Source organism: Lepisosteus oculatus, chromosome 22 (genome assembly GCF_040954835.1).
Source record: "Lepisosteus oculatus isolate fLepOcu1 chromosome 22, fLepOcu1.hap2, whole genome shotgun sequence".
NCBI lineage: Eukaryota > Metazoa > Chordata > Actinopteri > Semionotiformes > Lepisosteidae > Lepisosteus > Lepisosteus oculatus.
The window spans coordinates 1,552,116-1,577,472 of record NC_090717.1 but is presented as its reverse complement, the minus strand read 5'-3'; the positions used below and the strand labels follow the sequence as shown (position 1 = coordinate 1,577,472).

General features: G+C 45.3%; 1 protein-coding gene across 1 annotated transcript in view; it reads left to right on the top strand.

Moving 5' to 3' along the window:
- LOC102691165 (transmembrane protein 132C) overlaps positions 1 to 25,357 on the top strand; it is a 193,101-nt gene that overhangs the window by 121,262 nt on the left and 46,482 nt on the right. The window contains exon 4 of the mRNA XM_069182131.1: positions 16,140 to 16,326. Coding sequence (XP_069038232.1) covers positions 16,140 to 16,326 — 187 coding nt within the window. The remainder of the gene's footprint in view (positions 1 to 16,139; positions 16,327 to 25,357) is intronic.

Sequence of the window (25,357 nt, the reverse complement as noted above, 5' to 3'; positions counted from 1 at the left end):
CTGACCTAGATTTTTTTTTTAAAAATGATCACTGTCAGGCTGCGAGATGAAAGATCTTACTTTTCTCCAGGAGACAGAGAAAGACCCTCCTCCCCCACACCAGCAGTCCGGGCAAGAGGGGACAAAGCTGACTTCTTTGGGCAAATAAGGGCAGACAGCGTCTCACACAGCGCAAAATCGCTGGATGGAACAAAACGAAAGCGTGCTTTGCGCCTCGGTTTCTTACTGTACTGGTCAGGGTCAGGGTCGCGGGGGGAGTCGGAGCCTATCCTGGCAAGTAGCGCAGGGGGGTTAGCCCATCGCAGAATAAGTACAGACCCACACACACTCACTGATACATAGACACGCACAAACACAGACAAGCACATGCACAGATACACACACAGATACAGATACACAGACACGCACAAACACAGACACTCACACTCACAGATACAGACTCACACGTACTGATACACACGCACAAACACAGACACTCACACTCACAGATGCACAGACACTCACAGATACAGACACTCACACACACTGATACACAAACACACAAACACAGACACTCCCAGATACACAGACACGCACCCTCAGATACAGATACACAGACACGCACAAACACAGACACTCACACTCACAGATACAGACTCACACGTACTGATACACACCCACAAACACAGACACTCACACTCACAGATGCACAGACACTCACAGATACAGACACTCACACACACTGATACACAAACGCACAAACACAGACACTCACAGATACACAGACAGGCACAAACAGACAGTCACACTCACAGATACACAGGATTCAAGAGAGCGGCTAGCACCGTTTCACCAAACCACAGCAACCATTCGTCACAGTTGCCTGTTGATGTTGTGAGGAGTATTGACAGACTCCCCTTGGCTCTTATTGATTAATGCTTTTATTTTTGGTTGCGATGGATTGAAGGACTTCTCACAAAGGGTACAGCTGTGCAAACCGGTCATATTGGGGCAAACTATGGCCCAGTGCTCATCCTTACCAATGATAAGCCTACGATCGAACTTCGTACTATGGTTAGGTCAGTATTGGTACTGGCTGCCAAGACAGTGTGTGCAACTACGTGGTTTAAAATGTCAAATGCTTGTGACAGACAGAAAAAGTTTATGAATAGTAATGAAAAGTCATTAATACCTTTTCATGGAAGAGGAAGATTCCTCTTAGGTGGAGTATCTCTTTTCAAAGACAATTCCAACCTTTCAAAGGTATGTCATTCCTGTAACACACTGGCTGTTTGACCATCCGCCAGCAGCTATATCACCCTGCAACTCACCACCAGCAGCCCACTGTGAGCCCAGCCAGTACCTTCATGGGATACTCCTAGGAAAAACTAAGGTTGCTTCTTAAAGAGTTAGTGGGTCCACTATGGGGCGCTCACCCCATTATCTGTGTGGGACCTAATGCTCCAGTATAGTGACAGGGACACTATACTGTAAAAAGGCACTATACATAAAACCAAGGACATTTCTTTACCAATCATGGCCTCCCAATAATCCCTATCTCTGAACTGGCTCCATCACTCTGCTCTACTTCCCACCGAGAGCTGGTGTGTGGGGAGTGTACTGGTGCATCATCCAGGTGAGTCTGCACACTGGTGAGGGTGGAGGGGATCCCCATTACCTGTTAACCACTTTGAGTGGAGTGTCCAGAAAAGCGCTATATAAGTATAAGGAATTATTATTATTTTAAAACATCAGTTCTCTCCAAATCACATGCAGGTATGCACATAATTCCTGAAGCCACCGAATTATGATTTAAAAAAGCATCAATCCCAAGGACATTACTTTCTCACATTTAATTCAAGATGAGTCGAGTGTCAGAAAGCACAGTGGAATCATGCTAAAAGCACAGCCCTGAGTGTAGTATGGAAATGCATGATATATAAGCATGTTCGCACTGTGAACAGACCATGCACATGTACTGTTTAAATCCACTTTTAGCTAGAGAGCCCAAACCTTGTTTTCTCACTCTCAATCCAGCTCATGACACAGCATTTTCTGAATTTGATTTGAATCTTCCAAGAAATCCTGGATCCTTAATGAATTCCTTAATTTACCCAGTGTAACCCCGCGAAGCGTAGTTCAGGACCCTATGCAGACGGTATAATCCGGAAGTGGGTGGAGAAGGACATCAGGGGAGGATACGAAGAGGATCAGGACGGGTTGACAGACAGGGGCATGACGATGGTGATCCAGTGCTCGGGGGGCGTGGCCATGGCAAGCAAGTTCAGGCAGGACAAAAGGGGGGAATCCAAGGAGCAGTCCAAAGTCCAAAACGGAGGAATCCAACCAAGACGAAACAAACAGTTAAAATCCAGAACGGGGTCCGGGACAGGGACAGGGACAGGGACAGGGAACCAGAAAGATTAAAACAGGATAACGAGGCCAGGCGCTCTGAGCCCCGGTCTCAGATGGTCAGGATACCAGGAGGAGGCCGATGCCGCCGGGTCTCTCCTGGACCCGCTGGTAGGCGGGCTTCTGGGCGTCCATCTCCCAGTGCTGCGCCAGGAATAGCGAGACCGCCAGGCTTAAATAGTGGGACAAAACAAGAGACAGGTGCACATAATCAATTACAATACGAAAGGGTCGGAGAGCCCTTTAAGAGGAGGGATGCCGATCGTGACACTCAGGTGCAGCAGATCACTTTGTGAATGAAGGATGAGCTGGAGCAAACACCTGCATGCTGAGCAAGACCACCAGGTCTCATCAGTATTGTTAATCTTTCCTTTTGAAACAGGAAAAGGCGTCACTCCCTGCTCTACAGCACGACTGTCTTCTTCCTCTAATCTGGCTTTTGATTTGTACCATTTACCAGTGTTTCAATGAATGTCACAGGCTGTGCGATGGTAGGGGTGGGAGTGTGTTGAGTTATTGCCAGCTTGATGTACAGATTGTATCTCCTTGCCCTCTGCAAGTGGTTTGGAAAGGAGACAGCATATTGTCTTACCTTCCCTGTCCTGTTTTTTTTTTCCCTTTTCCTGATCTGTTTCTCGATTTTATTTCTGGCCACTTCCTGTGGAAGTGTTGTGGTGTATGGTATGTTATTTTGCCGTTTGAGCTTCTGAGCTGCATCTCTGATGCCTTAACTCTTCGCAAACGAGGTCTGGAGGCCCCAGGGTTCTGTCTTAAACGGAGATGTCATTAGCACATGAGTAGAAGCAGATAAATTCCCTTCGGAAAGGTAAATAAAGTTGGGAGATCTAGCTCTCTTTGCATCTGAGCCTGAATTGTAGAGTATTTCTCTGTTTCCTTTTCCCTGTGGGATTAACCTGTGCTCATCGGCAATGAGAGATGGACTACAGAAGAATTTAACTCACTAAAGTGCGCTGGACAGTTTGCAATTGACGACTTGCCCCGTACGGTATGCCCATCGGTTGAGGCAGAAGCCCAGTGTGAATTCAGATTGGGGCTCGGAGCTTTGGGAATTGTGTTGGCTTTGAAGCCGGTAACTTTTAGAGCCGAGACCCCTTCATCGCTTTTGTTTCTTGCAGTCGAGTCGTTTCGTTTCTGTCTCCCTCCTCCGGAGTCCGTGAGGATGCAGTCTGATGTGTGGCACCAGGGAGCCTGCAGGTGTTTGGTACGGAGCAGGGGCAGCTGTCAGAATGAGTCTCCCTGACACGTCTGAGAATCAGCCCGACAGGTCCTACAGAGAAAGACAAACAGTACCAGCAGCAGGCAGAGAGCTGTCACGAAACGTTCTTTCAGGACCCTATGCAGACAACACGATCCGGGGGGAGTGAAGAAAACACAGGGAAAAGAGACATGCCAGGGGGCTGGAAGGAAAAGAGGGGGCGTGTCCACGGTGCTCTGGTGTCCGGGGGAGGTGTGGCCGAGGCAAACAGTCCGCGGGAGTCCGAGGCAAATCCAGGAGTGTAGCAAATGTCCAAGACCGGGTAATCCATCCTGACAGACAAACAGAGTTAAAAACCGAGAGGGATCCGGCAGAGGGTTAGGGGAATAAAAAACGGGGTAATGGGACCAGACGCTCCCTGATCCCGGACCCAGATGGTCAGGACGCCGTTGTGTAGCCTATGCCGTCAAGTCGCTCCTGGACTCGCGGGTTGGCGGGCTTCCGGGCGTCCATCTTCCAAAGCTGAGCCCAGATTGGCAGGAACACCTGGCTTTTATAGGACAGGGGGCAGGAACAGGAGGTAGGTGCAGGAGATCAGTATGAAAACAAGGAAGGGCTGGAGCGTAAATAAGAGGAGGGGTTTAAGAGCTTGACAAGAACATTCCATTACATTCAGCCCTTTGGAGTAGCCCTCACATGGACTTCATTCAGTCCTTTTAAACCTAACATCCTATTGACCTGCACAACTGCGAAAATGAGATCATTACTTCAGCTGCTCTACCTCTTTAGATCAACAAGCAGAATAACATTTTCCCTAAAATGAAATCAACAGAACCTCAGCATTGTGTTGCTGAAATACTTACTGTATTATCAGAGACAAATCACAGTGCAGATTCCCTTACCAGGCTCGGAGTGGCTTTCTGACAGGGTTATTTACACAGGAAGCCTTCTGCGGGGGAGAAGGACTTTGACATTGCAGTGTCTTCTGCAGCTGATAAAGACATTAAGAGTGAATGATCTGACACATTACAAACCCAGCCGCCCTTCCTAATGGACAATCCTTCAGTTTGGTTTGGAGAGTTTGGCAAATGTTACCTTAACCATCTATATTAAATTATTTAATTTTAATTAATGGTATAATAATTATTATAAAACCTGAAGTATAACATGCAGACAGTAAAAAAAAAAAGTCCAGAACTGTTTCCTGTTAAATAAACTATGATACTTGCTGTGATAAAGACAGTTCCTGGTTATCTGCTGGTCATTAATTCTTCTTAGTATCATCAATAGTCTTTGGCTGATGCATTTATCCAAAATGACTATTATTTACACAGCTGGGTGTTTCACGGTAGCAAACTGAGTGACGTGCTTTGCTCACGATATCGATAAGTACAGCCAGCAGACAGTAGTGAACCCACAGCCCTGGTGCTCTGGTCCTGTGCCCTGAGCACTGCTACCATATCATCCTGCATGCAGCCATGTGGGAAACTGGCTGTAGCACCTACTGTGTGAAACCACAGTACAGTAAATCAGTCTGTGGCACAGCTGTGTGGAATAATGCAGATGTAGCTTGTGCATTTCCTGTGCAAAACATTCCAATGGGCAATGAGACCTTGGTTGAATCAGGGTTGACCTTGTGTTCTGAAGTGCTTGACTTCCTGTCACTAGAGCAGTGCACATTTTCATTAGGACACCGGATCCATAACCATTCACCATCCAGCCAATAGTTTTAGAAGAGGACTGAGCCATGTGCACACTCTGCAAACTTCAGCAATATTTTGCACGCTGACACAATACGATAATTTTCTGCTCTACCGGTAGACAGAATCATCTCATCGTAATTGATGTACTGTAATTGGTCTGGCTCTGTCATTTTTTTTTCTCCCTGCGTGCTATTCCTAGCAAATCTGTGCCCCCTGGTTCATAAATAAAACACACTGGCGAATGTCGGGAGTTAGGTTAAGACACACAGTGATATTTTCCAGTGCTGCTGGAGCCCCAGATCCTGTCTGTGCCTTTCGACTGTGGTCTTCAGAACCCTGCAGAAGAAACGAGGGCAAATAACTGATTTCACCCATGGTGGCGTTCGGCTGTGAAGATTGATGGATCAGACTGCCCTGGTTATGGAAATTGTTGAACCTTTAATTTTGTTTTTAATGAAGCGCATTTGGGATGGATTTATCAGATGGAGAGATGAATGCTAAATCAGTGTGCAGCGCTTATAGGAAAAGGCTGAAGCAATAAACCTAACAGTGGCATTTCTACCATATAGCCTGGTCTTGTCAGATCTCACACCAGGCAGTGGGGGCATTTTAGGGAAACCAGGTTGCTGCTGTAAGTGGTGCTGGAAGACCACTAAGTGGCGCTGTTTTCCCTTCTCCAACCCGTGTTCCAATATGGTGACCAGAGACACTGTTTAACAGGAGCTGCTCTCCTTCAGATGGGATGTTAAACTGAGGTCCAGTCTCCTTGGTCATTTAGGATCCTATGGCTGTTTGTAGGAACCATGATATTACTCTAGTGTCCAGCCTAAGTCCCCTCTGGATTTGAGTGACCTATCCTACCAAAATCCCCCTCCCCCCATTAAATTAAAACAGTTCTATAATTTTGATGTTCATGACTTTCAACAACCATTTAACAATAAATTTTGATTTAATCAACATTATATCATAGATGTTTTTCCCTCCCTTAAAGGTAAACATTTCTGCTTCTCTTGCGTCCCTTAATTTGTAACAGCTCAATATCTAAGCACAGTATGATAATGATTCTTATTGTTGGTTCGTTAAGGGATTTGACTGTGCTTATCGTGTGCACACAAGGAAATTATAAACTCTCGCTTTTTTAGAATGCTTTCTGTTAGAACCAGGAAGCTCAGTGGAAAGACGCCTCATGATCCCCAGCTACTTCAAAATCCTATTAAAATGTTCAGTGCACCATGCAATTTGTCATAGGAATCAACACCAGTTGGCTCTCAAGGACACTGCTTTAATCTTTCCTGGGATGCATACTGGGAAATTTGATCCTAAACATGCTACTGCTAATACAAATAATAATGGAAAAAAAACTTAAGAAAACAGCTCTGAAATATTTCTGATTTCATTAGGTCCACATGCATTTCAAACAGCATCTGAATTTGAGAGCATACTTTTAAATCATCAGGAAAATGCAACAACTGCCTTTCAGGAAGGTTTTCCATAATGCTTCAAAGTTGCAACAGGATTATCATTGTCCTGTAGCCATAGGCGAGATTGTCCTTGCTGTGGACAATTCTTTTTTCCCAAGGGTTGAGCTGAGTCCCGTCACATGACTGTGTCTTTGGACAGGACGCACTGCAGGACAACCAGATTGAGCGTTTACTTGTGCTTGAACGTTTGAAGCGTTTCCTGGTCGGCCGTCTGTAACAGAAATCCAAATGTGCAACCAATCCCAAACAAGGAGTCACGCCTTGCGGCTTTCTTCCTGAAAAATGCTAAGGAGGCCTTCCTAGAATGAGAACCTTTTCCCTCCGTTGGCTGAAAAATATCAGCGTGATACTGTCGAGCACACAGAGCGTCTGGAGGCTTCGGAGAGGCTGACAGGCGCTGTGGGGTCTGCCCTCAGGTTTGAAGATGCTTTTGCGCAAGCTGGAGGCTCGCTGGGACTGACGTGCCGTTAGCGTGACGTGGAGCTCAGACACGGGGGCTGGATACCGTGACAGCTCTGTGTCTCTGCGTATGGTCCGCTGAGTACGACCTCGGCTCTGTGGCTCGCCGACTGCCTGCCTACCTGCACAGGAGCCCAGCGATCAGCATATTAAGTGAAGGCTGAGGCCTGTGCTTCAGAATGAAGGCTCCCCCTGCAGGGGGAGGGTCTAGCCGCCCTCTGTTCCATGTTTTTCTGTGAACTATAGTGCTTTCTGGGAAGATTCCTTTAACTTCCCAGAAGTCATAACATAACATCACTTTATTAGCCATATACAATTTCTTGCATTAGGAATTTGTTTTTTCACATACCCCAGCTTGCTCTCCATGAGACACAGACAGCGAGAGAAGCTTGGGGTCAGAGCGTAGGGTCAGCCATTGATCAGCGCCCCTGGAGCAGTTGGGGTTAAGGGCCTTGCTCAGGGGCCCAACGGAGTAGGATTCCTCTGCCAGCTGCGGGATTTGAACCAGCAACCTTCCAGCCACAGGCACAGATCCTGAGCCACAGAGCCACCGCCCCTCCCCATCTGAAGTCATCTGAATCAATGATCCCAAGGTCCACCCAGTAGGAACAGGGCCTAAGATGAAGACTTTTTGATGAACGTACAGAACGTGTGTTCAATATAAGCTTCTTTCACACAATCTCAGGCAACACAGGTATGATCCATCATGATCGTGTGAATAATTGCAGTGTTGGTTCTTGAGAGCACAGCGACTGAGATGAGAGCGAACAGACAGAGGAAAGACGTCACTGCTGAGAGAGGCTACACCATACTCACGACACTCAAAGTCAGAGTGGATAGTCTTCTCAACCAAGACTTTGTTCAACATCTGGATATACAGAATTCACATGCGATGTACTTGCCTCTTGCGAGTTCAATTCCTTTCCAGTTCCTGCCCTCTCGATGTGCCCTCGTATCCCTTGACCCATGATAAGCTTTGGCGCAGACAGTTGGTAAACAGGGAAACCTTGTTTGAACACGGTTGATCATCAGTTCTCACCTCCCCATACAGTATTTTATTTTTAAATAAGTCCATGGGAATTGAGAAAGAGGTAGACATTGCTCTACAGGCTGACATGACCTTAGCTGTATATTAGCCACGTAGGAGCAGAAGTCCTAGGTGATCGCAATCCTTGCTGATGCTGGGAATACGATCAAGTCCATTTGTTAGGTGTGCTGCTGAATCTGAAGAAACAGGAACAGAAAATGGGGTTTTAATGTGTTAGAAAATGCCAGTTCTGCCGGGGAGAATGAAGCTCTCAGTGCCCATTACGTTGCTGGGAAATGTGTGATGATGGTATCTCGGACTTTTCACTGCAGGTTATGGACCATTTGCATCAGAAAACATGACCTGAGCAGAGCTAAAGCCAGGGTATTTTCGGAGGTGCCGTCAATGGGTATCACAAAGGAGTCTCTCACTAGGAACTTGGCATTAAACTTCTTCTCCAAAAATGAGACGTTATGCACTTGCAGTGCAAAGCATGTTTCGGGTAAAAATAGAGGGAGCTATTTGCCTCTCCGCTGTACACTGGTAGTGCAGGGCATGCTCATATTGAGATCTTTCTCATCCTGTGTTGCCTCTTACTCATTCCCTGGCAGTGTTGCACTAGTGAATCTAAGATCCTGAGCCGAAATAGCAACACAGAATAACAGGAAAAGAAAACATAGAAGGTTCAACGGGGTATATGCTGTGTCAATTTGTCAGCCATCTGTCAGCTTCTTAAGCCAGAAGTTAGCTTCTTGTTCCAGATGTTACTGTGGCTTCTTGTTCTTGGCAGCTTGTTCCTGGGTAGCTGTCCCAGAAGAACAGGTGGAAGGTAATACTGTATAGGACACCAGTCCTTCACAGGGCACACAGACATAATTTAGAGACGCCAATTTACCAATTAGCCAGCATGTGTCTAGGAGGAGGGCGGAAATGGTCCTATATTAAAATCAGGACCCGAAAGCTGTATTGAAGAAGTACAAAATGCCATGTGACTTTGCCACCCATTTAATTAACCAACAAGGCAGTCTGCCTCAATGTGAAATACTGGAGTCAATTAGGTATTCAGTATTGTAGTCAGTACTGAGTCAATTTTGGAACTTGGTCTTAAATAAATTGTTCGTTTTAGAAGGAAAGAGAGACATCGTTCCAAAACAGACGGCGTTATATAAACCCTGGGAAATTATGCTCAGAGAACAAAAAACAGATTTAGTAAGGATTCGTGTCTGTCAGTAAGGCTGTTACATCAAGAGTTCAACAAGAGGATGAGCCAAACCCATCAACAGTCCCTATCAGACTCTTTGGGGCTGCTTACATGGCTGTCATTCTGCTTTGTAATGATTAGAACTGCCTGCAACTGAAGATAGCATCTGCTTTGCTTCAGCTCCCTAGTGCAAGCCTTAATTAATCCTTAATGCAGTTTTAATTTGCTTTTTAATGTTAAAAAAATTGTTCCGCCTGCCAAGATGGGACAGTTTAGGGCTGTGTTATTCATTCACGTAATGGAGAGCAGCCTTTTATGGGTAACGAAAATGGCAAACAAAAAGACCCTAATAAGTTTTTATTCAAAACATTTTTTTAACTACAAACCTGGACATACAGTTGCTCTATCAATAATCACTTGGCAGGCTAAAAGTATTTTTTTCTCATCTAGGGAGTGTTTTCTTAAGTTTTTTTTAATTAAGTGGAAGTCCATTGTGCACCAGCCTTGGAAGACAAGTATAGAGGTCTACCAGGGGTGTCACAGCAATCCAGGTGACAAACATCTGGGAGTGTCTGTCGTGTCTTTCGAAATCCCCTTGCCAGCTTAGGGCTGGGGTATCTAGATTCTTTCTTTCTTCTCGAAACTTGTTTTCCATTAAATTATTTGTTTCCACTTCCCCCTGAAATAGCCCAGAGCAGAATCTTGCCTTACGAAGGGCTTGTTCAGAGAGAACCTCTGTGTGTGCAAGTCTTTCTCCCCACCACTCTTTCAGACACCACAGAGAAGACTGCTTGAATCAACAGTCTGGTACTCCTCAGAAATCAGGGGTTTGAGTGGCTGGCCGCAGAAGCTCCATTCTCAGAGGATAGCTTATGAAATAAAAAAACAACAACAAAATATTGTTGATCAGTCTGTAAAAAACAAACTTTACCTTCACGGGCTCAGTGACAGCTTGCTTCTTTTCTTTTTTTTAAAGAAACATGACATTCTCAGCCAAGACATACACCCCTTGAGAAAATGATGACAAAGACTTCTCTAGACTTTACTCTGGGACAAAAAAAATGTTTGACTGTTTTGGGCATTCTTTATGTTTTATATCTGAACTAATATTTTGTTAAATTTGATCAATAGAAGCTTGGAAGGAGGACAAATTGTAATCTCACTTCAGCTTCATTACGTAGAGATATCTCCTATGCTGAGCCCCTTTGTCTGCATCCTTTCTTTCACCTCCCTTTGCTTCAACTTCACCTTTGTGACTGCCTCCCTCGCTCATTCCTTGCAAGTGAAGCCTATCCTTTCCTCAGCCAGCGAACACCAAATAATAAAGTATAACTACTCTATTTCTCGATGCATTCGCTAAAATTTGACCCAAACTATTAAACATATTTTGCATAGAACTGAGAGTTAAGCAGAAGGAAATTCTCTGGGTATCTGTGACAGTATTTGTTCATCTGACTGTCAGCCATGCCACACAGCAAAACAGTTCTGCAAAAATCTTGTTCAGCAAGAGCTCGACTCTCCCCCAGAGAAATCAGTGCTACAGTTTTTGGTTCATAAACACATTATGCAAAACTACTCTTGCCATACAGAGGCTTAATTTAGACAGGATTACAAAACAACTCCTCAGCCTTGGTGGCAGGGGGCTTGTTTTTTACTCCTAAAACACCTACATTGTTACATCCCTCATAGACATCTGCTCTGAGAGCTCATGTATTTCAGCTAGCTGCGCCCTTCCTGTTGTTCTATGATTTCCACTACAGTGGGATTTTTCACCCCTTAAAAAGCACACAAGGAGGAAATCCAGAATCAAACTTTCAGGCAAACTTTTCTATAACGGGAGCCGGTCCAGGCTCCCGTGATGTGCGTAGTTAGGACCCTATGAAGACAGTATAATCTGGAAGTAACTGGAGAAGGACAACAGAGAAAACACGAAGAGGATCAGGACAGGATGAAAGACAGGGGGGCGTCATGGCGGTTATCTGGTGCTCGGGGGGGTTTGGCGCAGGCAAACAAGTCCAAACAGTCCAAGGGGGAAATCTGGAGTGCAGTCCAAGGTCCAGGTGCTGGGAGAACCATCCAAGACAGACAAAGTTAAAATCTGGAATGGTATCTGGAGCAGGAACGGGGTGTTAAAAACAGGGTAAGAGGCCAGGCACTCCGAGCCCCGGACTCAGATGGTCAGGACATCGTTCTGAAGCCGATGCCGTCGGGTCTCTCCTTGACCCGCTGGTAGGCGGGCTTCCGGGTGTCCGTCTCCTAATGCTGAGCCAGGAATAGCGGGAGTGCCGGGCTTAAATAATAACGGGCAAAACAGGGGGCAGGTGCACGTAATAAACTAAAATACGAAAGGGTTGGAGCGTGCTTAAGAGGAGGGATGACGATCGTGACGTTTTGGGCAAGCTCAGGAAAGTTTGAGGTTTTCTCTGTATTGTTAGCATGTGCTAACAAGCTTCATTTAATTAGTTATTAGTCAACAGAAAGTTTAGGATGTGTGAATTTCAGGGCAGGATCAGAAGAGGCAAACCATATTACAGCATACGGTTCCTCTCCTGCCTTCATAACATGGATTGGGATGCTTGAAGAAAACTTGTCCTCGGTAGGCCCAGCACGTTCAAAGCCAAGTCTGAAAGAAGTGTAATTTGGCAGTTTTTCACTTTGGCATTTTGTAGATGTTTTAAAAGGAAAATAATAATATACATTCAGCATATTTACATATTCACAGCAAGGAGCTGTGGCACTGCGTGGTTTAGAGTTTGGAATGTTTGTAATTTAGAACCGTTGTATAATTTTCTATTCTAAAAATCTAAAATTGCCATTTCAGCTATTCTTATGTCTTTTAGCTCAGCTTGGCTTCCCCACGTTTAACCACACATTATCATAAATGTCTAGGGGAATGAAACTTCCTGCTTGAAAAATGCAGTCTTGGAGCCGTAGATCTTTCACTAGAGTTACCGTATCTCAAAGACCACTGGCATCCCCAGCTCGCTGTCTTAATTCAGGCATCCAGGCCTGATATTCGACTTGTGACTCAAGGGGCCTGCTGGAGGGTCAGCCAGTGCTCAGGGCAAATTAAAACTTCTTTAGGTTGGGAGGTGTTTAAAACTTGTTCCAATTAACTTACTTAAAGGCCCCAGCTTATACATTTAGAGCTATAATGGGAAATCCACACATCCGCATAGCAGAATCTGGTGTTGTACTGGCTGATGAATACAAACCTTAAAAACCCCCTTTTAGGCTCAGTGTCATTTAAGCTGAGCCACGGTACTTAGCCTCTTTCTGTATATATTAACTCTTTAATCCAATGAATCACCACATGAAGAATTTAAACTTGCATTTCAGCATCTGCTGCAGTCACAGATGGTAATATCCGTCCCTTTATACTAAATAACTTTTCTAATCTGCACTGGTGCAGTAATCTACTTAGGCAGTATTACTGCACCTAATTCTGTTTCTACAGTACCAGTTAGTTTAACAAGGCTAGATGTGGTCTGTTAGCTTCTCCCTGTGACACAGGCGGTGTGGATTAATAGCCTCTCTCTTGTAATCCTACTCCACTGAAGGCCATCAAATTAAAACACTGCATTACAGCACGTCAATGGGAGATAAAACATGCACTGAGAGGTTTGTGTAAGCGGGATGTGTTTAATGAGACCTTATAATAAAGTAGTTTTCAGCAATTTGCTGCTCCCAATAAATATTTTTGTTCTTCCTTATAACGATGCCTTGGCTTACTTTGAAATGAACTATGACAATAAAAATAATGAATATCACATCCTGTTTTTTTTTTCAGAGGGGATGTCTTGGCAAAAATATTACAAAATGAGAAGAATAAAAATGGTCTGTATTTCATTTGGGGGTGGTATGGTGGCACAGTGTTTATCATTGCTGCCCGGCAGCGCTGAAGCTCTGGGGTCAATTCTGGGCCTGTGCTGATATCTGTGCGGAGCTTGTATCTTCCTCTAGATGCTCTGGTTTCCTCACACACTCCAAAACATAGCAACAGAGGTAAATTGGCTTCTGGGAAGATTGGCCCTGGTGTGAGTGTGTGTGTGTCTGTGTGTCCTGCCATGGACTGGTGTCCCCCCCCAGGGTGTAGCCTGCCTTGCTCCCATAGCTTGCTGGGTTAGGCTCCGGCTCACCTGTGATTTTCAATTGGGATAAGTGGTTAAAAAACGGATGTTTATTTTATTATTATTATTATTATTATTATTATTATTATTATTATTATTATTATTATTATTATTATTATTATCATCAATTTCCCTACGGGATCAATAAAGTCTTATCTATCTATCTATTCATGCAACACGGTGTAAAACATCATGTATTTGTAAATCCCTAAATAGGTTTTCATAATGCTGGCATTTTCAGGTTGTCTAATCTGATTTTAAAGATTACTGGAAGAATAACTCCAACTCATTGGCACTGTGTTACACTGGCATAGCAATAAACCAAGTCAGTTTAAAGCCCGCATGTGAATTTCACTGAGTCTGTGCTTCATCCTGTTAAGGTATATATCCCACAGGGCACATTGGGAACAATGTATTTTAGCAATAACATAACTGTAATTCTCCTTTCAATTTGTTAGATGTTTGTTTTAAAATCCCAAAGGGAACAATGAAGCTTTGAGTCTTGAGAATTGCTCAAACATGCCTGCTCTTCAGGGACACTTAGAGGCCTCCCTTGAGTGTTTTAAATAGTGTTTGGTACAGGAAGGCTACAGAATTGGAGTGAGCAGGGACTGGATGACACAGCATTGACATGCTGTCTGACAAAAGCACAATTAACAAGCAAAAGAGAAGGGGTCGGTATAGTGCAAACACAATTCCCAGCGATTTCTGGACTCGTAACTGAAAGGTTGTGGGCTCAAAACCCAGGTGAGTCACTCCTTCTGTGGGGTACTTTATCTGAATTGTTCCTGTAAAATATTTCAGCTGTATAAGTGGGTGCAAATGTGAGTCTCTTTGGATAAAAGCTTTGATAAATTAGTAGTAGTGCTTGTAGCCTCTTCACAAAGATGTGGTATCTGGTTTTCCTCAGTCTTAAAACCTCTTGCCTATTGAGCAGTAGAGAGTTATGAGTCAGTTGGCACCAGGAATCTGATAACTGGCTATTGCTTTGGTTTACAGCTTGATCACAGTTATTTTGACTAGATTACAGATGTAGGTATGAGCTGGTCTGTCATCTCCACTGCTCCCTGGCCCTTTGACTGTTTTTCTCTGTCCCACTGCTGTGTTTTCATCACTTACCCATGCTGCGTGTAACAAGGACTGATTGCAAGAAAACTCCCGACACACCCCAGTCTGACACCGGGGCTGCAAATCTCTCTCGTATTGAACCGGCTTAAAAAGAGTGATTCTGGCTGTTAAGTGTCAGGTCAGGACTGAGTTACTTACTTGCACTCTTTAAATGTTTGATACTGGACATCAGAGGGCAGTCAAATGCTGCAGAAGCTGTAGGCTTAGGCGATAGCTCCTGTGGATGTTTCTGTCACGAAAGCATTCTTTCCGGACCCTATGCAGACGACACAATCTGGGGTAGAGTGAGGAAAACACGGGGAAAAAAGCATGCAGGAGTCGGGAATGAAAACAGGGGGCGTGTCCATGGTGCGCAGGTGTTCTGGGGGGGTGAGTCCGGGGCAAACAATCCAAATCAGAGTCCAATGGGAAATCCAAGAGGAAGGGAAAAGGTCCAAAGCCGGACGGTCCATTGGAGACGAGGACAAACAGGATTAAAAACCGGAACGGGATCCGGTGGAGGGTCGGGGGGAAAAAGGGGGAACGGGACCAGACGCTCAGATCCCGGACTCGCTTGGTACTGGAACCAATGCAGAGACCGGAACAGAGTGCGCGTCTGGCTCTCATAGGGAGGCAGGAACCGGGAGCAGGTGCACAAAATCAACTCAAACGTGAAAGAGCCGGAGCGCTCTTAAGGGGGAGGGACTACAATCGTGACAGTTTCTTACCAACAAAATGACATTTTTTGATCCCCTCCAAAACAGCGAGAAGCCTTTTACTCATTTTATTTCCTTAAATTACTGAGCGAATGAGCGAGCAGATGAGTAGGCAGGACATCCAGTACATGAGCTGTAATGAAACCTGGTTATGTTCTAAGAACCTTCAGCCCGCAGGGATGCGAGCTGTCTGGGGCAAATGTCAAGGCTGCCCCAATCTTGAAGGTCAGGGATCATTGCGACCTGTTCGATTTTGTCAGCTGCAGGGCAGATTAAACATCTGTCTCAATCAGAGGCTCTAGTGGCAGTTCCATTTCAGACAGAAAGCTCTTATAGAACAATTTAAGGTTTTATTTTTTTCGAACTGGATACATTTAACTCCTCTGAGATTAAATGATGATTCCAATATATATAAAATGTCTTCCAATATATATATATCGACACTTGTTATTTTTTTAAATATTGGTTTCTCTAAAGAGAGGACATGTGGGCTTGCCGTTTGAGTTGTAAAAGAGCAATAAAGACAAAACAGGGATGCCTGTCAAAGCTTTTTACTGTCCAAATAAAACTCATTTCATTTCCATATTTTTGTTTAATAGACACTTTGTCTCTTGATAGGCATGCAGCCACTGTCAGAAGACGGTTGCGTGAGGTCTGTTTAATAGTCCAGCTCTCTCACTGTCCCCATGTGAACTTGTCTCTTTCCAGAGTGGATAGTGCCTCCTACGAGGTACTGCAGGTGGATTTCGAAATCGATAACTTTATCAGCTTGCGGTCCACGCAGACGGTCACCTGGCAGGTGGAGTATCCTGGCAACAGCATCGTGCCTGTGGAGGCAGCTTCCCACGTCTATGTCAGTCAGAGAGAGCTGACAGGGATCGTCCCCCTGGCCGAGGTAAGGAGATCTGGGGGCCTTGTCCGTCAAGTGTATTTGAAGTGGCTTCAGTTTAACTGGGGGAATTGAAAAGTCGCGTTTCTCAAAGAGATAGCGGTAGTGTTTTCTGTCACTGGGCAGTGCCTCCATCTTACAAAAGGCCTCCTATCTACGTAATCGGCCATCGATGGGCCCGTCTCGGTGGCCAGTCAGTCTGGTTTGCTGTTGGCTTGCTGTTCAAGGGATGCTGATTGTTCTGTGATTGTGCTGTGGTTTTGTCATGGTAGAAGTAGACAAAAATCATGGCGCTGTTCATGCAGATAATACAATACCAAGTTTCCCTGGCTAATTCTGTAGGTAAGGACTCAGCCTGAGAACTGCCAGGTTGCCTAAGCAGACAGCGGAGTCAGATGGACTGAGGTGACAGGCTGAGCTGGGGCACAGAGATTGAAAGGAAGATGTGGGGAGTCACGTTCTCCACGTCTTCATGGGCAGTCAGTATGCACCCTGGCAGTAATTTGGTCACCTGCAGAATTTACCGGTTCCTCAGCCAATGGGCAGTCTTTTGATTTGTGGTGTTTGGTGCTGTCTGACCGGGACATACAGTTTTCCTATCGCTGCTCATTTCATGCAGCCTGGCTTCGTCATCTGAGGTCCCCTGTGAACAGCACTGCAGGCGTGAAGTTTGATTTTCTAAAAACACCGCCAGCGATCAGCCGTCGCTGTAGGATTATGTCCCATCCTCGCCGCTTCACGGAAAAGGAATTCTAAATTGCAAGTCCTGGTTGCAATTTCATTTTCAAATCTCACTCCTCAAAAACTGCAGAAATATCTGGCCTTAAGCACCAGCCTGTTTCAGAAACTGGATGTGAATCAAGACCATAAGGTGAAAAGCCTGTGGCTTGTCATCTGCCCCCATGGTTTCTATACACTAAAGGTCAAACATATTGAATGCAGGATTATCGCAGTCCTGTTTTCTTGTGCCATTTATTGTGTGCTCTCTGCTTCTCTTTCCTCCAGACACAGAGAACTTGTGTTTTCCTTGTCAATCGAATCTCGCCAGCTCTCTGATGGCCAAGTGGTCTTAAAGGTCAACTCTCGTGTCCCTGCTGTTTGACACGGCAACCAGAATTTGTTACACCACAAGCAGCTGGGATTGTTTCGCCACTAGCCCAGGACAGACTTCCTCATGGGTCGGTCACCTGCGAGCATACCTGCTCCTCAGGGGAATGCCAGTGCTTCCGAAATGCGGGACATTTTCTTGGATCAGGGGTATTGGCCCAACACTTCTGGAGTACAATACCCGCAGTTCTATTTCTCTATCCTCCTGCGCTGGCCTTGAACTAGGTTCATTGGGTGTGAAGTTTACAGTTGGTCATGACAACTCTGCTCCGCATCGCAGAGCTTGTCGCTGTGCTCTCTGGAGATGAAGATCTGTCAGAGCAGTGTTCAGCAGACTAACGCCATAGGCTACGTGCGGCACACAACACAGAAGCATTTCCAGATGCTTCTGACTTGGTAGATATTAAAACATATCTGTCTTGTTTATGACAGCAAAACTGACTGATGCTGCTTCCTGGCCCCTTTTCACCACGACTGCTGTCCTTCAGCATTGTGCCGATAGCCTGGAGGAAGGCAGCAGAGGTGTTTTGAAGTGTAGAAAACGCAGTGCGCCTGAGAGCCACATCACCGGTTGGGAGAGACAGTCAGCTCTGCAGGTCGTCTCAGGGTTCAGCCCTCGCTGCTGAGTTTCAGCCATTTCCTCCTGGGGAATGTGGCTCCTACGGCTTCTAACCTCTCTCCCCCCTCAAAAGATTTGCCCGGGCGTACATCGTCACAAAAGAGCTGGAAAACAAGAGAAATCTGGTCAGGCGCCACAGGCAGTGCAAGGGGGATAGGTGTAGAGTCACATGGATAATGAGGCAGCACTTGGGCTGCCTTCCCAGAGAACTTCTTGTAAAAGAAGACCAAAAACAGCAAGTGAATTAATGAATGTAACAAAGTATGGAAGCATCAAATCTAATGCTAAATTTTACTTAAGATGTGTTGAAATAAGTTAATGGACTGTACATATTGTAGCAGTTCAGGTGGGTAGCTGCGTCAGCATGCGTAGGCTTGCAAAGGAACAAGTAATGGGTGTATTCCATGCTGAAAAGACAACGTTTCGGCCGTGGAGCCTTCTTCAGCTGTGTGTACATATTGTATGTGAGTGTACTGTCCCACAAATCCCAAGTATATGAGCAGAACCACCATCGCATAACACAGGTATTATGCAGCTTAAAGCATTGTTCTGAATTGTCTTATTTTGTGTCTTTTGTATGTGATCTACTGTAGATTGGTTTGCTTGGCATTGCTCTAAACCTAAATGCTAGGTTCTTCTGGGCGTCTGACTGAGAGAATGTTTTTGTGGTGTTTTCCTCTTGCACTTGTACAATTACGACAATTTTCCCAGTGGCACCTCCGCAGCTATTTTCTGAGCCGTGGCCATTAGCTTCTCCGTAATGGGATGGAAGAGGCGCCGGAGCAGAGTGGGCCTGATTTCGGGAGATGGGTCTCGGGGGAGCCGCTGCGATCTCCCTGCAGATGAAAGGCAGGGAGGTCTTGTGCTCGCGCAGGATCGGCGCGGTTGAAGAACGCCTTCGCACGGCGCGTAAGAGCCTCGTCTCAGCCTCAGGCGCTCGGCTGCCAGGAGCTGCTGTTTCTTTACAGACGGACGCTATTGACCTACTTAGAATTCGTTACATCAGTCAATTAATACTTTCCTTGAATATGTTGACCGGTTAACCCAGGTTTCATGAGAATGAAGCACTGAATTTTATTAGAAAAATATAATTACATATTATACTGTAAGATATCTATTTCTATTTCCCCCCAAAATCTGTGCTTTATTCTACATAAAAAATATTTTATTTTTCTTCTTGGACCCAAATGTCAGGTCTGGGTGATAACAATTTGTTGCGCTTCTTAGTCTGGGAGTCTGATTCCTCTGTGAAAGAGGACCAGAGCAGATTGTTCTTCTAGGTCCTGTGCTGGGCTATTACTCCCCAGGCTGTGGGCCTGTTGGGTTCATCTGCATCATTAGGAAAAACATTCTGCTTCGGTCTTCTTTCCTTTTCACCCAATAACCACACTGTCTGTTGTTTTCTAACAGCTTAACGCTTGGAATGACTTTCAGACTCGCAGCCTGCTATATTTGAGAGAGGCCTAGGCCCCAGCAGCCTCATTGTGAGAATCAAAACATTTTTACCATGCTCACAGATAATATTTAATTCTAAGACCTGTTTTTGTTTTCTTTACTGGAGAATCTCAAGAGTTGCAGCTCACCCACTCAGCATTAGCCAAAAAGAGAAGAGCTGTGTTTACTGTCCGTCATGCAGTGTGGCCATTACATTTGAACATGTGTTGAGCCATTTTGCTTTCCGTTTTCTATAAGTGCCTGAATCAAGGGAGGTCAACATAAAGGGAGGTATAAATGGCTGATCCTGCACTCTCTGACCCCCAGCTTCTCTCCCTGTCTGTGTGTCTCATGGAGGGCAAGCTGGGGTCTGTGAAAAGACACATTCCTAATACAAGAAATTGTATATGGCCAATACAGTGATCTCAGTCTTATAGTGGGAGTCACATCAGTTCTCCATTTGAGCTCAGTTCCCCTAAGTTTTTTGTGGGACTCTTGAGCGTTAAAAACAGCAGCTGGTCCGGCAGTGTGAGATTTGGAAGAGAGCGTGCTCAGTCTTCACCACACCCCGCTGTTCCAAGAGTCATGGCAATAAACAGATCTGGTTCATGGTTGGCCATTCTAAATGTATCTGCCTCCTCCGCCCACCAACTTTCAATTAAATATTCTACCACACTGTTTTATCCCCTTTAGAGGGAATCCTTGTACTTTGTCTTTGATGTCTTTTATAAACTTGAGGTCCTAAAAGACACAAACATTTCAAAGATCCTGCTTCCCTACAGACCTACAGAAAAGGCCCTCTCGTGTCTATGAAAATTACACAGGCAGCTGGTGTATCCACCAGAGCTCCACCAGTTACTGGCAGCTCCTTGCCTGCAAGATAGACGAGAGTGAAATAAGCATGACCAGGGAGATGTGGCGTGTAACGTTCAAATCATACCCTCTCGAGAATCTCATTGATTTTTCTTATGTCACTTTGATTAAGAGAAAGGAGGATTGCAGCATCTGATTTCGAGCCTAAATGTGATACATGTGCCACAAGAACACGTTAGGTAAAGTAAAGCCCCGTTAGCCCACGGAGAAAGACCAAGTTTAACCTACAAGGGGTTTTACAGCATTAGCTCTAGCAAAGGATTGTTTGCAATTGTTGTAACAGAAAGAATAAGGTTCTGGATCCCGAGATTAAGTTAAACAGATGAGTTTATTGCATGCAAGGAACAATAAAGCCGAAGTCTTGTTTCCCGCAAGAAACAACAAAACTGAAGTATTGTTCAAAGTGCTGGTACAAACTTTAGGTTTATATATTGTAACGCTTACGGCCGACAGGCACTGTGTAAGAGCCGGCTTACCAGAGCGGTGACGTCGCTGCCCTTCCCTGTGATAGCAGGGACCCAGCCCGGTGAGCTAAAGAGAGATCTCTCTACAGCCCAGTAGCTGTAGTCCTGCTATCACAGGGAAGGGCGGTGACATCACCTGCTCTGGTACGCCGGCTCTTATACAGTGCCTGTCGGCCGTAAGCGTTACACTCTCCCCCGCTTAAATCGCCGTCCCCGGCGAAGGGCTATCCCACCCCGCTCTGACACCAATGTAACGCAACGGGGGCTCAGGCAGGCGCCCTTGCCGCATTAGGTCAGCCCCCCACCGTCGGGGGCTCGAACCCAGGACTCCCGCGTCACTCTGCAGGGACCCAGCCCGGTGAGCCAAATAGAGATTAGACTTAGACTTTAGACTTTAGAACTTTATGGACAGATCTGCTGCGCTGCACGGACGTCCTGCCCAGGGCGTATCCCACCTTATGCCCCTTGTTACTTGCCAGGTTAGGCTTTGGCTGCCCCATGACCCTGTACTGGATAACGTGGTTAAAAAATGAATGGATGGATGATCTGTGAAGGTAAAACAGAAGATGGAAGATTAGTACACCTGTCTGGGGTTGCAGACCACTAGGGCGTGTTGTGGTGTTCAGGAAAGGTGGTTTTGATGCTGTATAGAGTAGATCTGGGGGTGCAGATATTTATAGACAGAAAGATGTGAAAACATTTCTTGTGAAAGTTTGGGAGTATCATATTTATTTTTTCACAGTGATTTGATAGAGAATTCTCAAAAATATTTACCTGTATAGATTATTGTACTGTACCCTTTGTTAATTTCTGCCCCTGCCAGGCTCTTCTGCACCAGTTTATCACTCATGCTCCTGTTTCTCAAATCCTCACAACCCCATTATCAGACCTGATGGTAATCCAATTGCACAGAATGGTGATTTATTGTTTGTTAGTTTTTTTTGGCCCTGTAGGTATAACACACGACTCGTTTTTCTCAGAAAACCCATTGGGTCACGCTGGATTCCTTAATTTGCCGCCAGGCATCTTGTAGCTCCGAGGCCGGTGGAGGCGTGCGAGACGTACTGTATGTACGCAGGCTTGCTTCTGTCTGTTAAAGCAGAGGAAAAAGCAATTTCGCTATAAATTAGGGAGGTTGCTTAACTCGAATTGACAGAAGTGGAAATTAAAAGCCCAGTGGAATTCCCAGACCTCGCGCTAATAGGTCCACAGGGTAGGAGCAGGATGGAGCCTAATGTAATTAGAGGCTCAAAACTGAAAGAACGTCCTCATGTGAATGTTCAGATGGGCCATTAGGTTTTGCATCTGAAGAATGTGTTACTTTTTCTCAGCTATTTTTGCTTGAAAGGAAAAAAAAATTGCCTCTATCTATCACACATTAGAGTAGCAGGCTGCCTTATTTTTTTAATAATCTTTTTTGATGAATAGCATGTTTAAAATAACTTGAGTGCACACTGACTCCAACATATAGCTCTTTTGATCAAGGTTGAAAAAAAAATGCAGTGTTCGGTGTTGCAGAAGGCCGGCTCCTGATGGCTTTACTTGGGGGATGTATTAAAAAGTAAGGTACAGAACAGAATTAAAACAGATTATTCCTCCGCGGAAAGTGAACGTTTTTGAAAAACGAATTCCCCCTTGTAAAAGCAATTCTATATTTCGGTCCTTAAATATTATTTTATACTAACAATTAAGGAGCGTGTTTTGTGGGGTGCCTTTCGTTTTGATCCAATTAATCAATTAATCCATCAGTCTGATTGGCCACAACAAAACTAGATTTTTATTAGTGACGAACCTTGAAGAAAGTAAAACTGATATTTGCACATGTGGACCCAATAAAAGCACATCCCTGCTTTTGAAGCACATTCTGTGGACAGGGGGATGTGTACAAGCATTTCTGTGTGGTTTATTGTGCCTGTACGCTCCAGGAGATAATTCTGTTTGACCTCGCAGAGCCCTTTGGGTGATAGCTAGCCTGCTTGGCCTGTTACGGCTTTTTTTTTTCTTGATCGAATAGACTTTGTCACATTTAATCTGGAGCTGAAACGAGGTCACCAGGACATTAATTGACATAGCCATTAGGAAGTTTACAAATAGATTATTTAGGTATTCAATTAGCCTGTCAGTAAAGTGCGGGAGTAAAGATTTTCCCCCTCCATCACTGAATGAAGCTAGAACACACCTAGAAAATAATTCTTCATCTTTTTTTTCCTGCCGCTGGTGAGGGGGAGAAAGGGACATTTTTCCTCAGTCCACCTGGCCACTGGGAAAGCTGGCTTTTAAACAGGGATGAAGGGAACAGCTCAAAAGCCGACAGTTTGAAAGTTGCTCTCCGGTCGTCGCCGGAGACTGAGGGACTGAAGGCATGCCCAGAGCGTGCAGGTGGTGATCCGCAGCCGGGTCTTGGGGCCGAATCGGAGAGAGGAGAGGGAATGTGGGGCTCGGATCCCCTCGGAGTTCCTGTGCCACGTCCACTGCACTTTGATTCCAAGTCATCCTTCTGCCCCGGCCTCGTTAGCGCTTTTTTTCCCCTTTGCCCAGCAGGGTTCTATTTGCAGGGGAATGAATGGTTCAATTACCAGACTCCTAATAGATGAAGTGTAATTAACATTGTCATGCAGCTAATTTTCATTTATTTCTGTGCCATCACTCTTTAGCATCCTATTATTACTCCAGGCGCACAGCTTGCTCTGCTCTTTCCCGTTTCCTTGCTTTTCCAGGCTCATACAGCTCACTTGTAACACTTTCACACAACCTTAAAATACAGCTGCATCACAATTGTTTTCTCCTGCCAAACCCCAAACTAAAATCACTTGGGTCGTGCTGATGGTGTACACGTCGGGTGTTCAGGGCACTGTGGGCCCTTCTGGCTGTGATATCGGCACGCCTTCAGGCGGGAGGGTTGTGTGGAGTCTGTGTGTCGGTGCCTCTTGTGTGGGGAGGGTGCTTCTCTTGTCGTTTTGAAGATGCTGCTACCTCCTGAGTTTCACAGCAGTCTTTGTGATAAGATCACTTTATTGGCCCTATACAATTTCTTGCATTAGGAATGTGTCTTTTCGCAGACCCCAACTTGCTCTCCATGAGACACACAGACAGGGAGAGAAGCTTGGGGTCAGAGCCCAGGGTCAGCCATTTTACAGCACTCCTGGAGCAGGTGGGGTTAAGGGCCTTGCTCAGGGGCCCAATGGAGTAGGATTCCTCTGCCGGACACGGGATTTGAACAGGCAACCTTCCAGTCACAGGCACAGATCCTGAGCCACAGTGCCCCCGCTCCGCCCGTGAACCGCCTGTGAATAAGAAAAGGTTTATTCCATGCTGTAAAGAGAAGAAAAGAAACACAATGTTTCAGCTGTGGAGCCTTCTTCGAGTGTGAGAGAGAAAGGAAAGTCAGCAGCTGATAAAGCAGGGGAGAGCAAAAGCCGGGAGTGGAGAGCAGGGGGGAGCAGGGGGAAGGCGGAGTGGACACTCAGGTGGTGTGAAGTCGGGAGAGTTAAAAGAGAGGTGTGAAGTCAAAACCTGCAAAAGAATAGCTAGGATTAGAAGGAAACGAGTCTGTCATTGAGAGAAGGGGGAAGGTGTGATCCTAGTTTCAGGATAATTTCAGTTTCGGGTGTCTATTTGCAGTAGGAGTTGAGAGACCCTTGTTTGAGAGCGCAGATGGAGAGATCAGTGTGATCATGGCCGTTGGAGGTGAAATGAGAAACTATGGGCTTGGAGAGATCTTTGATTTTCACAGCCCTGACATGTTCTCTGAAGCGGTCTCAAAGCCAACTGTCTTTGAAGTCGTGACCATATCATTTTATCTAGAGACACAGTCATTTCCTCCCAACCACGCACTGAAATCTGAGTTTTGGGGATCTTAGTGCACTGCATAACATTGTGTAGCAGTTCTGTTTACTGCATTTGGATCCCTGGCTTCTCGAGTTGGGTTTCTATCATTTTCATTCATTTTGGCCAGAAGGTTCCCATGTTTTGGTCTAAACAGGACTTGAAGCAAATATCCAGTGCATTAAGGCAGTTAAATCTAAATTTGTCTCCACCATAGGGTGGAGAGTGGGCTGAGGGCAGGCTCACAGGATGCACTTGATGTGTTTAATGGATTTTCAGTAAATCGTTGCTAAGTGCCTCCCCCCAATTTGTCTCTCTCTGCTGAAGCATGAAGAGCAAAAAAAAAAAAGAAGAATTGAAAATCATGTTGCTTGAAAATAACCTGAGTGCGCTAAGCCCTAAATTAACTAAGCGGTAAATGAAAAAAAACAAAGTATTTTTACGGGGTGTGCTTGATCTTTTTTTTCTTTTTCGGCTCTTGCTGTCAACGCTGACAAATGCTGAGAAAAGGCAGAAACTCCTCACCAATTTATTTGTAGGTATAAAAGTGCCAAAAAAATTGGCTTTAATTGCCAAACGGAAGAGTGGTAGTCACTGGGAAGTCCCTATGAAGAGTAATTAAATGTATTTCTTCCTCTTCAAAGGATGCTTCACATAGAGGAAGGGACCCATACCACCTACACTTCTGTGCTCCCCCACCACAGTGACTGTATTG